General features: G+C 50.3%; 1 protein-coding gene across 1 annotated transcript in view; it reads left to right on the forward strand.

Annotated features, from left to right (window-relative positions):
• The window catches only part of nfic (nuclear factor I/C), a 133,250-nt gene that overhangs the window by 103,464 nt on the left and 13,489 nt on the right, over positions 1–16,297 (forward strand). Inside the window, exons 8-11 of the mRNA XM_064330091.1 lie at positions 1,567–1,680; positions 3,916–4,100; positions 7,574–7,733; positions 10,809–10,891. Coding sequence (XP_064186161.1) covers positions 1,567–1,680; positions 3,916–4,100; positions 7,574–7,733; positions 10,809–10,891 — 542 coding nt within the window. The remainder of the gene's footprint in view (positions 1–1,566; positions 1,681–3,915; positions 4,101–7,573; positions 7,734–10,808; positions 10,892–16,297) is intronic.

Genomic DNA, 16,297 nt, shown 5'->3' on the forward strand with positions numbered 1-16,297 from the left:
AGCAGAATAAGCTTCTGTGTTAAAACACTGCAGCCATCGACCCCCATTTTGCTGGAGTTGGAGACCTTCTCCCGCTCAGTATTCTTCAGAAGCCGTTATTATTATCCGGCTGTGACTGAAAGGAAGCCCATGATTTTTTAAAAATCTTATTGGCATCGTGTTTTTAGAGCGCGGCCAGAATCGATCTGGCCCCCAAAAATGGCGATCGGAGTCAGAGGCGGTTGTGCTTGACGTGTAGAGGAGTGGTGCGATGGCCGAGCTTTGGGGGCACCGACAGCCAATGAGAGAGCGCGTTTAGCTGCTTGACCAGTCTGGCGGTAAGATGCTGCTCTTTGATAGGGCATTATGGACACTGTCTCTCACACATCACTGAGGGAGAGAGAGAGAGACTGAGAGAGAGAGGGGGGAGAGAGAGAGAGACAGAGAGAGAGAGAGGGGGGGAGAGAAAGAGCATTGGCAATATGTATTTCAATATACGTCATTCCAACGAAGCATTTTGAATTTGAATTAGAATTTGAGTAGAGAAAGAGGGAGAGAGAATGAGAGAGAGAGAGAGAGAGAGGAAGGGAGGTATGACAGTGTGTATTTGAAGTATGGTGTAATCGGGTGTGCAGTGTGTTGAAACTTTTCTGTTTAAACATAGGAACTTAAAGCAGCCCAAAAAAAAAAAAAAAATCTGAAAGCACTAATCTGAAACAGATTGAGATTGGGTGGAGAAACGTGGCCTTGCTTTTTGCCACAGTTTTTGTCCTGGCTTTTGTTGCGCGTCGTTGTTTATAACCTGAACTTGAGCCAAAATGGTGTGTTTGAGTCGAAATGCTCTGACTGCAGTTCAGGCCAGAAGGATTTCAGATCCACTGGCCTGACTGCAGTTCACTGCAGTGATGGTGGCGTCATCTGGAATGCCTATCTATGCCCCCTTGTGGTCACGTACAGATATAACATCTTTAGGGTTCACTTCAGATTGTGCAGATCAGCAATCTGTCTAAATCTGATTTACACACCATGTTTGCTTTTCTTTGTGAATTAAATTTATTATTTTTTTTTTTTTTACTGAGGCTTATTTAGGCAAAATATTTAATGTGTATGGAAACACTAAATACAGAATGTAAATCATCTCTGACTGGATCTCAAAATGTGCAACCTTTTTTTCGGCTGGTACTGCTGACTAAGTGGAAACAAACAGAACTATAAGCTCAGGACTTTATCAATTAGTCTGCATTTTTGACTAAATGTGTTATTTATGTGGGATTTTTTCTTGTTAAGTCTCTTTTTGAACTATACAGCAGATTAAACAATTGAAATGAGTGTTGTCTTTCTTTTTTTTCTTCTTTTTTTTAAAAACAAAAACGTTACACCTGACAAAAAATACGATGATATGAGACGTGTACGTTTTAACGCTAAACATCTCAGAATCTGCTGATAGGACCCTATGATTTTACGATCTTGGATTATTAACTGCAGGGTTTGCAGAGAGCTCGTGAACGCAGGAGTGCAGGGAATTCCCGCGTTTAGCGGCGAGCGCTAACACGCACGCCCCCGTGCGCTGTCCCCTCCCCTCCGCAGGGATTTCCCCCACCGTTAAGAAGACGGAAATGGACAGCCCGTCTCCGCAGGACAACTCCCCGCGCCTGAGCAGCTTCACGCAGCACCACCGGCCTGTCATCGCCGTGCACAGCGGTGAGCCCCAGGAGAGAGCGTCCTCTGTCTGCGCGCCGCGCGTGGCCGTAGCGTAGCATTCCACGAAGCGCCCGGCACACACACCGCGCAGCGCTGTAGCATGGCATTCCACCACGCGCCCTGCACACTGTCTGTGCACCGCACACTGCGCAGGGCTATAGCGTAGCATTCCAGCTAGCGGTCTACAACCTATATGTCTGCATAACGCGCAGGTACGTAGCATAGTATTCCTACTAGCGGTCTTCAATCGATATCCACACGGCGCAAGGCCTTAGTTTAGCATTCCATCCAGTGCTCTACACCGTCCCTGTCTGAGCATTGCGCCCTGCGCAGGGTTATGGCGTAGCATTCCGGTTAGCTGTAAACCGTAACACTATGGCCTGAACCTGTTTCTATAGTGTAGGCGGGTTCGTTCGGAGAAACCGTGCAGTAACTCAGCCACTTCTGTTCAGCACGTAGACCGCACGTAGTCTATGGACTGTGTGACGTATACAGGTTTAGACTATTGAATGGAACTTAAGTGTTGCATCTGACATTTTGTCATGTCAGTAAGTCCACGGTGCTTGTGGAGTGCTGGGTAACAGTAAATGCGATGATCCTGGTGTGGGTTTTCTGTATTTATCTTAAGACTCGCGCATTGGCTCTCATATGTACCCCAAGTGTCAGTGCATTTATAAAGCGTCTGGAGGAGAGGTTTGCCTGAACTTTAAGAAAAGCACAGACACGGTTATTTAGCATAGTTGATGTCCTTGTTTCAGCACCCAAAACTCTGATTGGAAAACAACTTCTTATTTGACATAGAAATTGTACTTCATAGTGCAGTACAGCATGAGTATAGCTTATAATGCTCCAATGTTTTAGTATTGTTTACAGTGTAGTGTAGTTTAAGTAGGCCTACAGCTTAGAGTGTTGGTGAGTTCTTTGTTTAAAGGAAATGCACTTTCTGTGCTTAAGAGTTTAAAGCCACGCTTAGAGATGAGAGGCATTCAGAAGTTTTTTTCTCTCTCTCTCACGGTCATGCTTGAGTGCCCATTAATCCAAACAGCGCTAATGTGCGTGTTCCTGTTTAAAGCCATAACACCATTAACCAAGGGAGAGGGAGGCCGTCCCTCTGTGGATTCGTCTCTCCTTTTTTATTGAGTCGAACAGCAGGCAAGGCTGCCCAGGCTGGTCCGACACGTAATTGTTTGCAGGGACAATATAGAGTAATGGGTGACGGGCGATGCACGAATAATTAAAGCGGCCGTTAAAATGAATTGGCCGTGAATTAGCATATGTCAGACGCATTAGCGCGTTGCGCCGATAGTACAACCGGCCGCGCTAAGTTACATAAATTAACGTCTCTATAACGAGCGAGCGGCTCTGTCCCCGTCCAGCAAACCAGATGAGTAAGCATCAGGAGAGAATCTGAGTTATTATCAGGAGGTTGTGCGGTGTTTCCTCTGCATTGTGAAAGGCATAATGAGCTTCTCCTTACGCAGCGGACGTAAGAAATTAAATTACTCCCCTGCTGCAGGGGAATAAGTGTGCCATGGCTAACGATGCTCGCGCTGTCAGGTAAACTGTGGAGTCGCTCCTGTTTAGCTTCGTTAGGCCCCAGTGTTAAAATGTGTATTCCAGTGCAACGCACTGTCGAGACCGGAAATGAATACGAAAAAAGGAAACGGAGTCAGCTCCTTCCTTATGGCCCGTCCAGTAGGCTAGTCTCATCTCTTACTTTGTACTTAATGAACAGAGCGCTCAGATCCGCCGCACGACTGGAGAATTAAGCGCGGCTCAAGGTGAACAATTCGCTGAACGCCACCCTCAGTCGCGAGAGACTTAGGAACAGGCCTATTGCTCAGAGATTTCTCATTGCTTATCTGAGAATGCGCTGATGAGAGTGAAAGTTAACAAACACAACGGGCGCTGAGCTCGCCCATGCTTACACATACTGTGCCACGAGACGTTCTTACGTTACGGTTTAGCTCCATGAATGCAGGCAACACACGTTCTACTTTTTAAACGGCTTTTTTGAATTTGCTGCACGAACGGTTGAATCGACTGAGACGCCGTTCAGAGCTTTGCTGACTCTCAGCCGCGCAGCGCATATTAGGCTTAACGAGGTACATCAAATTAAGCCCAAATAAAATTAAATTAAACGCAATTATCCTCAGCGCTCCCTGCCAGGGCTCCTCAATAACCGAGCCCTCCTGCCAAAACGCGCTTTTCACCGAGCGTCTCCCGCCTCCGCAGGTATCTCCAGGAGTCCCCACCCCTCCTCCGCTCTGCACTTCCCCACCACCTCCATCCTGAACCAGTCGGCCTCCGGCTACTTCCCCCACACGGCCATCCGCTACCCGCCGCACCTCAGCTCCCAGGACCCGCTCAAAGACCTGGTGTCCCTGGCCTGCGACCCGTCCAGCCAGCAGCCCGGCCCGGTGAGTGAGTGCGCGCGCGCGCTCGCACGGTCGCATATGGCGCCTCTACAGCACGCGCAAACGAGCTCGCGATGACACACGGTGTGATTGATTAGAAGCACCGTGAGTGCTAACAAGCTCCCCCTAGTGGTGAACCTTCAGCCTGCTAAACGTGAGTGATTAAGTGAGTGAGTTCATGAGTGAGTGAATGTATGAGTTAGTCACAAGTCAGGTCCACATGGTGCTGCCCTGCCCTGTAGCAATGCAGTCAGTCTAACACAACCTTGGTTTCGGTTCCTCTACTCCAGGGGAACCGCAGCTATGGTCTGCAGGGTCAGCTGGTTCTTATTTTCACCAACCTCTGCCAAAATCTGCAACCAATTTAGGCCCAAGGAGCCGAGCGAGGTGTTGGGGGTTAACCGTGTAATCGTCCTCTTTAATTGGTCAATTAAACGCTTAGTCACAGCGAAAACCAGCAGCCGTGTGGTGTGGCTCTCCGGGACCAGGGTTGAGGATCGCCTCTACGCTGGTCTTACCTCTCTCACCTCCACTTCCTGCACACTGTACCTGAGTCTCTCTCCTCTTCTTCTTACCTACTGCTCTCCTCTCATCCTCTTCCTGTGACTTCGTCCCTGCTCTCTCCTCTCCTCTCCCTCTCACCTTCACTTCCTGTGCACTGTCCCTGCATCTCTCTCTCTCCCTCTCCCTCTCTTACCTCCACTTCCTGTGCACTGTACCTGTATCTCTCTCCCTCTCTCTTCCTCTCTCTCTACCTCCACTTCCTGCACACTGTATCTCTCTCCCTCTCTCTCTCTCTCTCCCCTCTGTCCCTGTATCTCTCTCTCAATCTCACTCTCTCTCTCCCCTCTGTACCTGTCTCTCTCCCTCTCTCCTCTCTCGTCTTACCTCACTCTCCTTCTGTTCTCTCTCTCTCTCTCTCTCCTCTGTAACCTGAGATACCGGCTGGAGGCCGCAGCCATGTAGGAACGCCGCGCGGCTTCAGGTTTCCACGGATACGCCTTCGTCAGACCAAACGTACAGCACCGCACGCAACACGACGCAACGCACGACGCACGACACACACACACAAACACACACACACACACACCGCTCTGTCTCTGGACACGGCTGACATGCGGTGCTGCTTATATAATATCACCACACACTGCTGTGAGTGCAGCCAGCGGAAGATCAATGATGATTGATTATGAAATGAATACCAGGGATTTCAGGCTGTTTGGGTGCGTTGTGGCTGATAGCGGGTATGCAAACAGCTTTTCAGTCTGGATCACAGTTTTTTTCTTCTTCTTCTTTTTTTCCCACTAGCTGTTTTTTTGTGAATAAACTCTATCTGCCCAAACGTTTTATTCAGGCTTCTCTCCACCATGTTGAGCCAGTTCTTTGACCGCACTGTGAGAAGCGTATTTTGCTTGGAAAGGTTTTTTATTTTTTGGATGGTCATGGACCATGAACTCCATTTCTGCCCTGCCGAAGCTCAGCCTTTAATTTGGCTCCAGTTACCAGCTCTCTGCTGTGAAGCAGGAGGAGGGCTGGCATGGGACCTCTTCGTCCCTCTGTGTGTGAGACTACCCCCCCCGCCCCCCCGGTAATGTAATTACCAAGAGTATGAACGGCGCCACCCACTGGTCGTTCACTGTAACTGTGTTTCCCCCAATAAAGTAGCAAGCAGATCTTCCAGCGTATCCAGTTCCCACCCTAATTTGGAATGTCCCGTTATCTGCGTTATCTGCAACCGCGGCCACTTGCGAGCTGCAAACCCCACTGCCCATTCAGGGAGAGTGTAGACACCCGCAGTTCTCCTCCAAAACACATGGTGGCGCCAGCTGTTCTTCTTTGCACACTGCAGACTGCAACTGAGCCTGCACAGAGTGGAGTCAGAGGAGGACCTGTCAAATCTGGTGTTAATGACATGCCATCCACGGGCCCACGATCGACCAGCGGGAGGGGGGGGGGGGGTCGCTAAATAACAATGAAATTCTGACCCCTGACTGACTGAGCCCCTCCCATAAATAACCCATCCCCCGCCACACATTCAGCAGTTGCACATTGTCCTGTGGTGTTACTGGCCACAGTCAGCTCTGGGACGGGCTGAATTCGATCCGAGTCCGCTGGGGGCTCGTCCGTGCGCCACCGTGTGCCCCCTTAACCGGACAAGCCCCCCAGGAGCCGAGGCTTCGCTGACTGCCGTGGTGACGCTGCACTGGGACTGCACCCGTCTGAGTCTCTCAGCTGGGCCCAAACCACACAAAGGGCTCTCAGCTTTGGCAAACAGGAAGAACAGCGGCAGTGTAACTGAGTCTTCCGTCGGGTCTGTTAGGCATGGGGTAATGCACATTAACCTTTTTCAGCAAAGCAGTGGCACGTCTCGGGAGCAGTATGGACAGAGCACAGTCTGAGAGGGGTGAAGGAGTCCCCCGTTTCCCACCCTGATGTCAGTGTGAGAGAGAGAGAGAGGGGGAGGGAGGGGGATGAAGAGATAAAGGGTGAGAGAGTGAGAGCAAGTGAGAGAGGGAGAGAGAGAGCAAGAGAGTAAGAGAGAGAGACAGAGAGAGAGAGTGAGGAAAGGGTGAGAGAGAGAGCAAGCGAGAGAGTGAAAGAGAGAGACAGAGAGAGAGAGGGGGGAGAGGGAGAGGGAAGGAGAGAGACAGGAGGGGAGAGAGAGAGAGAGATTGTTGTTCTTTGAAATATTTGCTTTGGCAACACAATGCGTGTCATGCCAATAAAGTGCCTCGAAATTGAATATTGAAAACTGAGAGAGACAGATAGGCAGAGAGAGGGGGAGAGGGAGAGAGAGAGAGAGAGAATACATTTATCAGGCCGCTCGCCCCTCTCTGCAGAGTCATTGAAATTCTCCCTCTGCAGTGCGGCGGTGTCGGGACGTTCCCAGGCCGCGCTTTGGGGACCCCGCCCCCTCTGTTCTGTCCTCCCAACGTTCACATAACATCGTTTAACCGTTTGAAGTGTAGGTTTTTTGGAATGCGTTTCACAAAACACTAAGTCAGTGTTCCAGAACTCCCATTGTTCTCAGTCACCGGCAGTGATTGTGACATCAGCGTTAGAATGTTCAGTTAAGAGCACTGTAACCACATAGTAGTGATATAACACCTTGAGGGGTTAGTGCTCATTAGGGCTGTCGTGTTCTTGTTTGTATAAGATACTTTCATGTTCAGTTGAGTCGTTGACAAGAAGCGTGTCAGTGGAGGCTTTACTTTCTTACACGGTCTCTCTTGGGTCTGTATCCCCCCCCCCCCCCCAGGGAATTCTTCGTACTTCCATCACTGATCGGAATTTCTTGCATTGAAAGTCGCCCTGGATGATGCTGTCTGTAGAACGGCTGTAAAGTAAAAGCGATGCTTTGGAGAGGAGCTGTGTGGGGCTTCCCCCCCCCCCCATACTGCAGGTGTTCCACAGGTGCCCCCCCTGCTCACCTGCGCTCTCTCTCTCTCTCTCTCTCTCTCTCTCTCTCTCCGCAGCTGAACGGCAGTGGGCAGGTGAAGGTGCCCAGCCACTACATCTCCTCCCAGATGCTGGCCCCCCCGCCGCCCCCCGGCATGCCCCGCCTCTCGCTGCCCACCGACTCCAAATCCAGCGCCACCACCTCCGAGGGCGGAGCCAATTCGCCTACGTCTCCCAGTAAGCCCCTCCCCCTTCCATAAGCCCCTCCCCCGCTGTATCTGCGGCTCCAGCCCATAGAGTACCCCCCCTCATTTCAACACCCCCCCTAAGTCTCCTTCTCATAGCCTTGACTTGCACCCCTCCCTGAATTTTAATATTCGGTTCATATAAGTTTGTCATACTCCCATAATCCTCAAACAGTCACATACACATTCTTTCAACTGCATGAAATGTAGCGTAATTACAGTGGCATGCAATGACAGTGACAGGCTCCAAGCAGAAGCGTTCTGATTTCGTCGGATTTATACGGTTCAAAGTTCATCTTTATTTTAACACCGGATGCATCGCCTCAGATAGTGTGTCTACGTGCGTGCGTGCGTGCGTGCATGCGTGTTTTTTTTCTCTTTTGTAAAACGAGACTACCAGGCGTAATATTGAATTTAAGTTGTGTGTTACATTCGAGAGCCTTTAATAACTGCACCGTTACGATCTCCAGTACTCCAGCTTTTTAGTTCTTTGTTTTGTTTTTCTTGGAAAACGTCGCAGCAGCGAGAGGCACTTTTCTCCGGAGAAAACGATAGAACGCAGCCATCCGCTGCGCCGCCAGAACTCCCACTCCCCATTAATCACGCTAATTTAATTAAGAAGAGCAGAGGACAGCTCAATACGCTCACTGACAGCCGTGAGGACCGGGTTGCCGCGGACACGCGGAGCACTTGAATCAGAAACAGTGGCACTTAATCCTTGGCAGGTATTTTTTTTTAAATCGTTTTTTTTTTTTGTGAACCGGTCTCTTAATCCCGCGGAGTCCCTTCGCCAGATCAGCTCGCGCCATTCATTTCATTACTGAGGGGCGCGAGAGCAAGCGTTTATTAATATAGATTTATAAACCTGACTGAAGCGATGTTGCGATTTCTGCAGCAATAAGCACACCGGTAATTTGCAGAACCCTGGAGCTGGTTCTACCTCAGTAGTCAGTTTATGAAGACGTGCTAAAGTTAAGCACTGTGCGTCGTGCCGATCGGGAAGCGTTTCACGTTGTGTTAAATTTAGCTGTTGAGCCACGCACCCTTGTATTGCTACATTTGTGAGGGCGTGATCACTGCCGCTTCCACAGCCAATCAGCATCCGGGATTCGAAACGACCCCTTTCATAATAAACAAATACAGGCCTCTTTTTTTTGCCTTCTTGCAGTAATTTGTGGAATACTGTAAGAACCACCTGACTGCGCTATGTCTTTAATTTTCCCTGATCTCTGTTCCCCTCTCTGCCTCTCACTTTCTCAGACATTTGTTTCTCAGCCTTGTTGCTCTCTTTCTTTTTTTTGTTTGTGCAGTAGTGCTTTTCTGTTAGTTTACAAAGAACTGATCATAAACAACGTTTAGTAAACAATACTTCATCCCAACCCCGACCAAAAACAGAGAAAATAAATTATTTTAAAAGAGCTTCAGACTTTTAAGATATTGACCCTCTAGTAAACTTGAAAGTTATCCAGGGAGGACGGATGGTATTCCAGAACCATTTAGTTACGTTTGCTTTGTCACCGCTTGCACTTACTATGGGAACTGCCCGTATTCCAAAACAGGTGATTCCAAGCGGGCCAAGTTACGCGCAAAAATAGCCACGGGCCTGAATCGTTGTTGAGGTCCGGCTGTGGTTAACTGCAGTGACGGGCTCGCAGTCGGACTCCCCTCCCGTAGAAATACAGCGTGCGTCTGCGGACCGCGCTGCGCGGCTCCTTAATATACGGCCTTCAAAGCCAGCGGTGCTAATAAACTCAGACGCGGGATCCCTGGGAAGACGTCGCCGGGGAAGAGAAGTGGTCTCCTTAATTATCCGGCTCAGAAGGCTAATTGAATTTACAAGGGATTTAGACATGTTTTTCATTAACGAGGACCGTGATTTACATAACAAGTCATTTACGCTCGTAGTCTCTCTCTCTCCCTTTCTTTCTCGCTCTCTCCCTCTCATACGCACACCACACACACACACACACACACAGTCTCCTTCGGCTCCATCCTGTTTGTCGTTAGTGTAATTTAGCCCGACATCGGATCTTTAACGCAGCACTCTGAGCAGATGGTGAGGTAATCCCACCCTCAATGCATGCGGGCGGGCTTGCAGTCTCCGGGCTCTTGAAAGCTCCATTCACGGCCCAGCGAAAGCGGGATTGTTCGCAGATGCGTATTTCGGCCGAGTGAAAAGCTAGCGGGACGCGTGACATTTCTGACACCGTGACTAATGGAGTAACAGTCTGCGGAGTGGCTCCCCGGTTGAGCCCCGTTGACACATATCCAATGGCATCTGACTCAATTACAAATGCAGTAATGTGCTAATGCCGGTGCGTGTGTGCGTCTGTGTGTGTGAGTGTGTGTGTGTGTGTCTGTGTGTGTGTGTGTGTGTGTGTGTGTGTGTGTGTGTGTGTGTGTGTGTGTGTGTGTGTCTGTGTGTGTGTGTGTGTGTGTGTCTGTGTGTGTGTGTGTCTGTGTGTGTGAGTGTGTGCGTGTGTGTGTGCGCTTGTGTGTCTGTGTGAGTGTGTCTGTGTGTGTGTGTGCGTGTGTCTGTATGTGTGTGTGAGTGTGTGTGTATGTGTGTGTGAGTGTGTGCGTGTGTCTGTGTGTGAGTGAGTGTGTATGACTGTGTGCGTCTGTGTGTGTCTGTGTGTGAGTGTGTGTGTATGACTGTGTGTGTGTGTGTGTGTGTGTCTGTGTGTGTGAGTGTGTGTGTGTGTGAGTGTGTGCGTGTGTCTGTGTGTGTGTGTCTGTGTGTGAGTGAGTGTGTATGACTGTGTGCGTCTGTGTGTGTCTGTGTGTGAGTGTGTGTGTATGACTGTGTGCGTCTGTCTGTGTGTGTGTGTGTGTCTGTGTATGTGCATGTGTGTGTGTGTGTGTGTGAGTGTGTGTGTCTTTTTTCCCCCCAGTTCTAGTTTTGCTTGCTGAATGCAAATATATTGTATTGAAGGATTAATAGTCTGTAATATTGATATTAACTATCGACTTTGGGCAAGATAAGATCTGTAAGCATTCATCTCTCTCTTTGTCTCTCTCAATCTCCCTCTCCCTCCCTCTCTCTCTCTCTCTCTCTCTCTCTTAGCATACTCGGCCCCTGGGACGCCCCCCAACCGTCCCTTTGTAGGTATCGGACCCCGGGACCCTGGAGGGCTCTACCAGGCGCAGGTAAGGGGGTTGGGGGGAGGGGGGGGTCAGACTCTTATCCGTATGTTTTTTTTTTTTACACGTGTGACATCATCTTTTCCTTTCTGCTAAAGTGCTTCTCTGTGCTCTCACTCAGCGCTACGGTGCTGTTGGCAGCACGTGATGAGGGTAGTGTACTTCAGCATACCTGGACTGTAATTACGTGCGCTTTAATGGCACTCCAGGTGTGCCAAAGTATGAGGTACTTACAGTACCATTTCGGCATGGTGTCCGTTTGCATGGGAATTCCCGTTCCTGGTAGTGATATGGGAGTGAGAACGAGGGGAGGGACTGGAGCAGCGGGCTTCACCTGGAGCTTCGCACTCCAGCAGTGCTGTAGGTCCAGCTCTCTCTCTCTCTCTCTCTCTCTCTCTCTCTCTCTCTCCCCCTCTCTCTCTCTCTCTCTCACTCACTCCGACGGCCCTGTTACTCACATTCACAGTTTAACCCTTTGAAGAGTAAAGGTTTTTTTTTTTTGGAAATTCCGCTCAAGGTCAGCGTTCTAGAACTCCGGCGCTTTCAGTCACACCCCCAACCCCCCCCCCCACCACCTCCCCTTGGGTGATTGTTACATCAGCATTAGAATGTTCAGGTGAGAACATTCTTATCACATCGGGGGGGCTTAATCGTAGATTGTGGGGGTAAGCTGCTTCTCCAGCCAATTGGGATCTGCCGCTGCTCCTGCCCAGCCACCCGGGCGCTACAGCGTGGCATCCGGGCACGTGCCCTCGTGTGTCTAGCACGGGCACCACACCTGGCTAACGCCTTGGCCTTGGCCGTCGTCCTGAGCGCACGCCTTCCTGTCGCTACAGCTTTAATGCGATACCTCATACTAAAAATGAGGTTTTCCGGGCGGTGAAAACTGCAAACACGTGGGCGCGTTTATGTTTCTGGCATGGCGAGTTCGTTCCTCTCGTCCTCCCAGCTTTCATTTTGTATTATTGCGTATCGTTTCGTGGCCTTGGCTTGTTGTGTGGTGCTCACTCCCGGTGGCAGCTGGGTAATCTCCGCTCCCGGCGACGGCCCGGCCCGTAAAGAGCGGGCGCTCTCCTCCGGACTTGCATCGGATCGTTTGGCTTTAAATATTTAAATAACCCTTTAAGACTCCAGTACTTCTTTCGCGCAGCTGTACGTGTTGTTTTGAAATGCATTTGTGTTTAAAATTCTGGGCCCGGTTGGAGTTTTGCCAACATTTGCAGACTTTTTATGTGTTTCAAATGCATATATCCATGATCAGTGGTAATCCATGATCAGTGGTAATCCATGATCAGTGGTAATCCATGATCAGTGCGTAGCCCATGATCAGTGTGTAATCCATTGTCAGTGTGTAGCCCATGATCAGTGTGTTACCCATGATCTGTGGTAATCCATTATCAGTGTGTTACTTATGATCAGTCTGTAATCCATGATGAGTGTGTAACCCATGATCAGTGTGTAATCCATTATCAGTGTGTTACCTATAATCAGTGGTAATCCATGATCAGTGTGTAATCTATTATGAGTGTGTAGCCCATGATCAGTGTGATACCATGCTACCTGGGAATCAAACCTGCAACCTTTAGGTTACAAGACCAGTTCCTTGCCCATTGTCCTACCCCACCCTGCTGCGGTGTGCCTGCTGCGGTGGCCCTGCTGCATTGCAGTCCTGCGCACTGCATAAAAAACTGCAAGTGCACCAGAGTTAGGATACTGCTGAGTAAGGGAAACAGCCCAGAGTCTGTGAATCTGTGAATGAGTGTGCTCTCTCTCTCTCTTTCTCTCTCTCTCACTTTACTCTCTCTTTCTCTCTCTCTCACTTTACTCTCTCTCGCTCTCTCTCTCTCACTTGCTCTCGCTGTCTCTCTGTTTCCCTCTCTTGTTCTCTCTCTCACTTTCTCTCTCTCTCTCCCTCCCTCTCTTTCTCACTCTCTCTCTCTCTTTCTTTGTCTCTCTCTCATTTCCTTTCTCTCTCTCACTTGCTCTCTCTTCCTTTGTCTTTCTCTCACTCGCTCTCTGTCTCTCTTTCTTTGTCTCTCTCACGCACATTTACCATACACAGCACACCAGTGCACATTGCAGGCACACTGATTCATGTGATGTGTTTGTGTGTGCCTGTGTGCATGTGTGCGTGCGGGTTTGTGTGTGTGCTTATGTTTGTTCTGTGCGTGCCTGCACACGTGTGTGTGTGTGTTGTGCGAGTGCAGATGTTCGTGTTTTCATGCGTATGTGTGTGTGTGCATGCGTATGTGTGTGCGCGCGCGTGCGTGTATGTGTGTGCGCGCGCATGCGTGTATGTGTGTGCGCGCGCGTGCGTGTATGTGTGCGCGCGCGTGCGTGTATGTGTGTGCGCGTGCGTGCGTGTGTATGTGTGTGCACGCATGTGTGTGTGCATGCGCGCGTGTGTGTGCGTTTTATTGATATGGATGGGTAGTTACTTAGTTCCTTGGCTGCTCCTCCTCATGTAGGTGACGCACAGATGAGGCTCAAGCAGTCCAGCAGTGACACGCTGGGGCGTCACATGATCACTGAGAGATGGTGATCATGTGACGCAACGAATCATCAAATCTGATCCTCGAATCCAAATCCGGCCCAGGTTTGCTTTCCTCCCAGGCAGTCAACCGAACAGTTAGTCTTACTGATTAGCCCGACGGTCTTGACTCCCAGGTAGTGTGGAAAACCGGCAGTTCTCGGCCCTTGGTGATCCCTGGGGTACGCGTTAACACGGGTACGAGGAGACACGGAGAAGCACAGCGGTGGGCTGGCTGATTTAAACGAGCGGGTTCGTCCGGAGCGCTCCATTCGAACCCGCCACCGGCAGAGTGTGGCCCGGGACCGTGCAGTAGAGCTGTAACGCTGTGCTGGAGGACTCCTGCTCTGTGAAGCCTTCCCAGAGTTCCTCCCACTGTGGGCCTCAGCCCTGCTCATGCTGTGGAGGGGAGGGGAGGGGAGGGGAGGGGTGGGGGGAAGGGAGGGGGGGGGCAAGGAGGGCCCTCGCAATGGGATGCTCACGTCCACGGCAGTCTGGTTGCTAGGGGAAACGAGACATGATGTAATTGCAGGGTGAACTTGAACTTCAGGGACTGAGAGAGAGAGTAAGAAGAAAGAAAGTAATAACAGACCAAACTAATCAAAGTCTGTCCTGCAACTGGTACGGTTCTGACAGGTTGTTGGACGTGCACAGCGGGGATAGATTTTTCAGGCCTGTTTTGAAAACATACTCGCATTTGTGCACGTCAGTGTGTTTGTGTACGTGTGCACTGCTCTAGATTGTTAATTTACTTATTAGATATTATAAGAGTGCTACAATACAGGTGGATAATATTTTTTGCGTGAAGCTGCACCTTTAAGCTCTTTGTCACTGCCTCCTGCTCGCAGTTCACTTTGGTAGCGCTGTTAAAAGTGCAGCGTGTGAGGTTAGACTACCGCACCACTGACTCAGAGCGCCCGCACACTTACGTCCCCTTGCTCTCATCACCTTGGATCCTTCCCGACATCGAGGCAAATATGCTCACAAGAACCAAATTATTTCAGAGGGCAGTTATGCCCTAGTCAGCTGTTACCCTCTATTGCTCCTATTTGTATGCGTGGGGGGGGGGGGGGGAGCATAGCAGAAAAAGAAAAAATAATTAATTAACCGATCAGCAGCAAAATTAAATGTATACCCTCAGCTCTTGTGAATAAAGTGTGTTTTGAGGCAAAGAGTTGACCTGGCGCCTGAAGGAGGTGGCAGGAGCAGCGCGAGATGGAGGGAGGAGCAGTCTGCAAGGACAGGAGCAGGGAGAAAGGGAGCAGCAGTTAGGCAGAAGGAGGAGAGAGGGAGTGAGGGAGGGAGTTGGACACAGGCGGAGGGAAGGAGCAATATTTAGTCTTTCCCTCCATTTTCTGGTGCGCAGTGCAGTAGCAGCCCTCAAAGCTAGCTTTTTATTTGTCTTCTCTGAGCAGACATAGAGCACTCATTTAGCCTAAACCTGCACATCAGTAAGCCGTATACGTAGGCTCGGTTAAAAATGGACAAAATGCCCAATCCAGCCCCTACTCTCCTCTGTTAAAGTGCCTCAGAGTGAACTGCAGGTCTTGCAAAAAGAGCAAGAGGCGATGGTGTACAAATCACGGAAATGAAAGTCACTGATCAGCATTCTGCGTTAATTAGGCATTAATAGGCACGATTGCATCGGTGTAATTATGCGCAGGGAGGAAGGAAGATGATAAGAGAGCGAACGAGAGAGAGAGAGAGAGAGAGAGAGAGATGCAGCAGGGTGGGAGGAGGGGTGTGCAGACAGAACTCGGCGGTGGCGCCCCCCCCCCCCCACACCCCCCCACCCCCACCAGACATCTGAATGCGGGGAACACAAAGGGTTTGGACTCCGGAGATGATGAGAGAATTTGTGTTTCAAGATCATGAAATAAGTGAGTGAGGGAATAGTTGGATTTTTCTCATCTGAAGCAATACCCTGCCAGCCCCCCCCCCATCCCGTTCCTGTTTCTCTCTCTCTCTCTGTCTCTCTCTCTCTAATGCAGTTATTATAAGCGTACTGATCTTGTAATTCGGCGTACCATACAGAACAAGGGCCCTTTGTGTGTGTGCACACTGCAGGTCACGCCGTGCGTGAGCGTGAGCGCATGAGCGTGCACGCGCACGGGTGCGCACGTGTGCACAAGTGCTGAGCTTGCGCTCCACACTCACCGCTATGAGCGGCGGTGAAGAATGCTGCCCTCCTGAGGCCATAGTGTGTATTACAGCCAATGAGAATTTATCTCTGGGCCCACATAGCACCTCTTCCACCCTTTCTTCCTTATCGGTATAGATGAGCGAATGGAGTGACTGAGACGGGCACTCAAACAGAGATGCTGACTGCTGTATGATTCCCATCAGTTATATAGGGCTGGTTTCAGTTCCCTCAATGGTAATTTACAGGACATTTTTAAAAACAGGTTTCACAAATGCCTCACTGTTGCTCACTGAATAGTGGCCGCACTGTTTTGCTAGCAAAAGTAGCGGTGCTAGCGGTTCTTACTTGCCCATTGTGAACGTAACGCAAACATAATCCGTTTAAACGCCAGTGCAGGGGCAGGGGGAAGAAGTCTTGGGGGGAAACCTTGTACTTTTGCTGGTGAGGTGAAGGACCTAGGAGGTGGCCAGAGAAATGCCTGAATGAAAACCTGGCCTGAAAAGCCCCCAGCTCCCAGTCAAACAAACGTTCAGCCCCTCTAATGTAAACCAGAGGAGCGCTGGCTCTCGCGGGGGACGGATTATGTATTTATGCGTGGCGCTGGCTTCGCTCAGGAGATGGCGCGGAGTCATAAAGCGGGCGACGTGGACGTAAACCAGAGCTGCGGGGGCCTGTGTGTGCGCGCTGCGCTCCAGCGATGTCCAGCGATGTCAGCGGAGAGCCGGTGTCTCTGGGTGGC

This window comes from Anguilla rostrata, chromosome 4 (genome assembly GCF_018555375.3).
Source record: "Anguilla rostrata isolate EN2019 chromosome 4, ASM1855537v3, whole genome shotgun sequence".
NCBI lineage: Eukaryota > Metazoa > Chordata > Actinopteri > Anguilliformes > Anguillidae > Anguilla > Anguilla rostrata.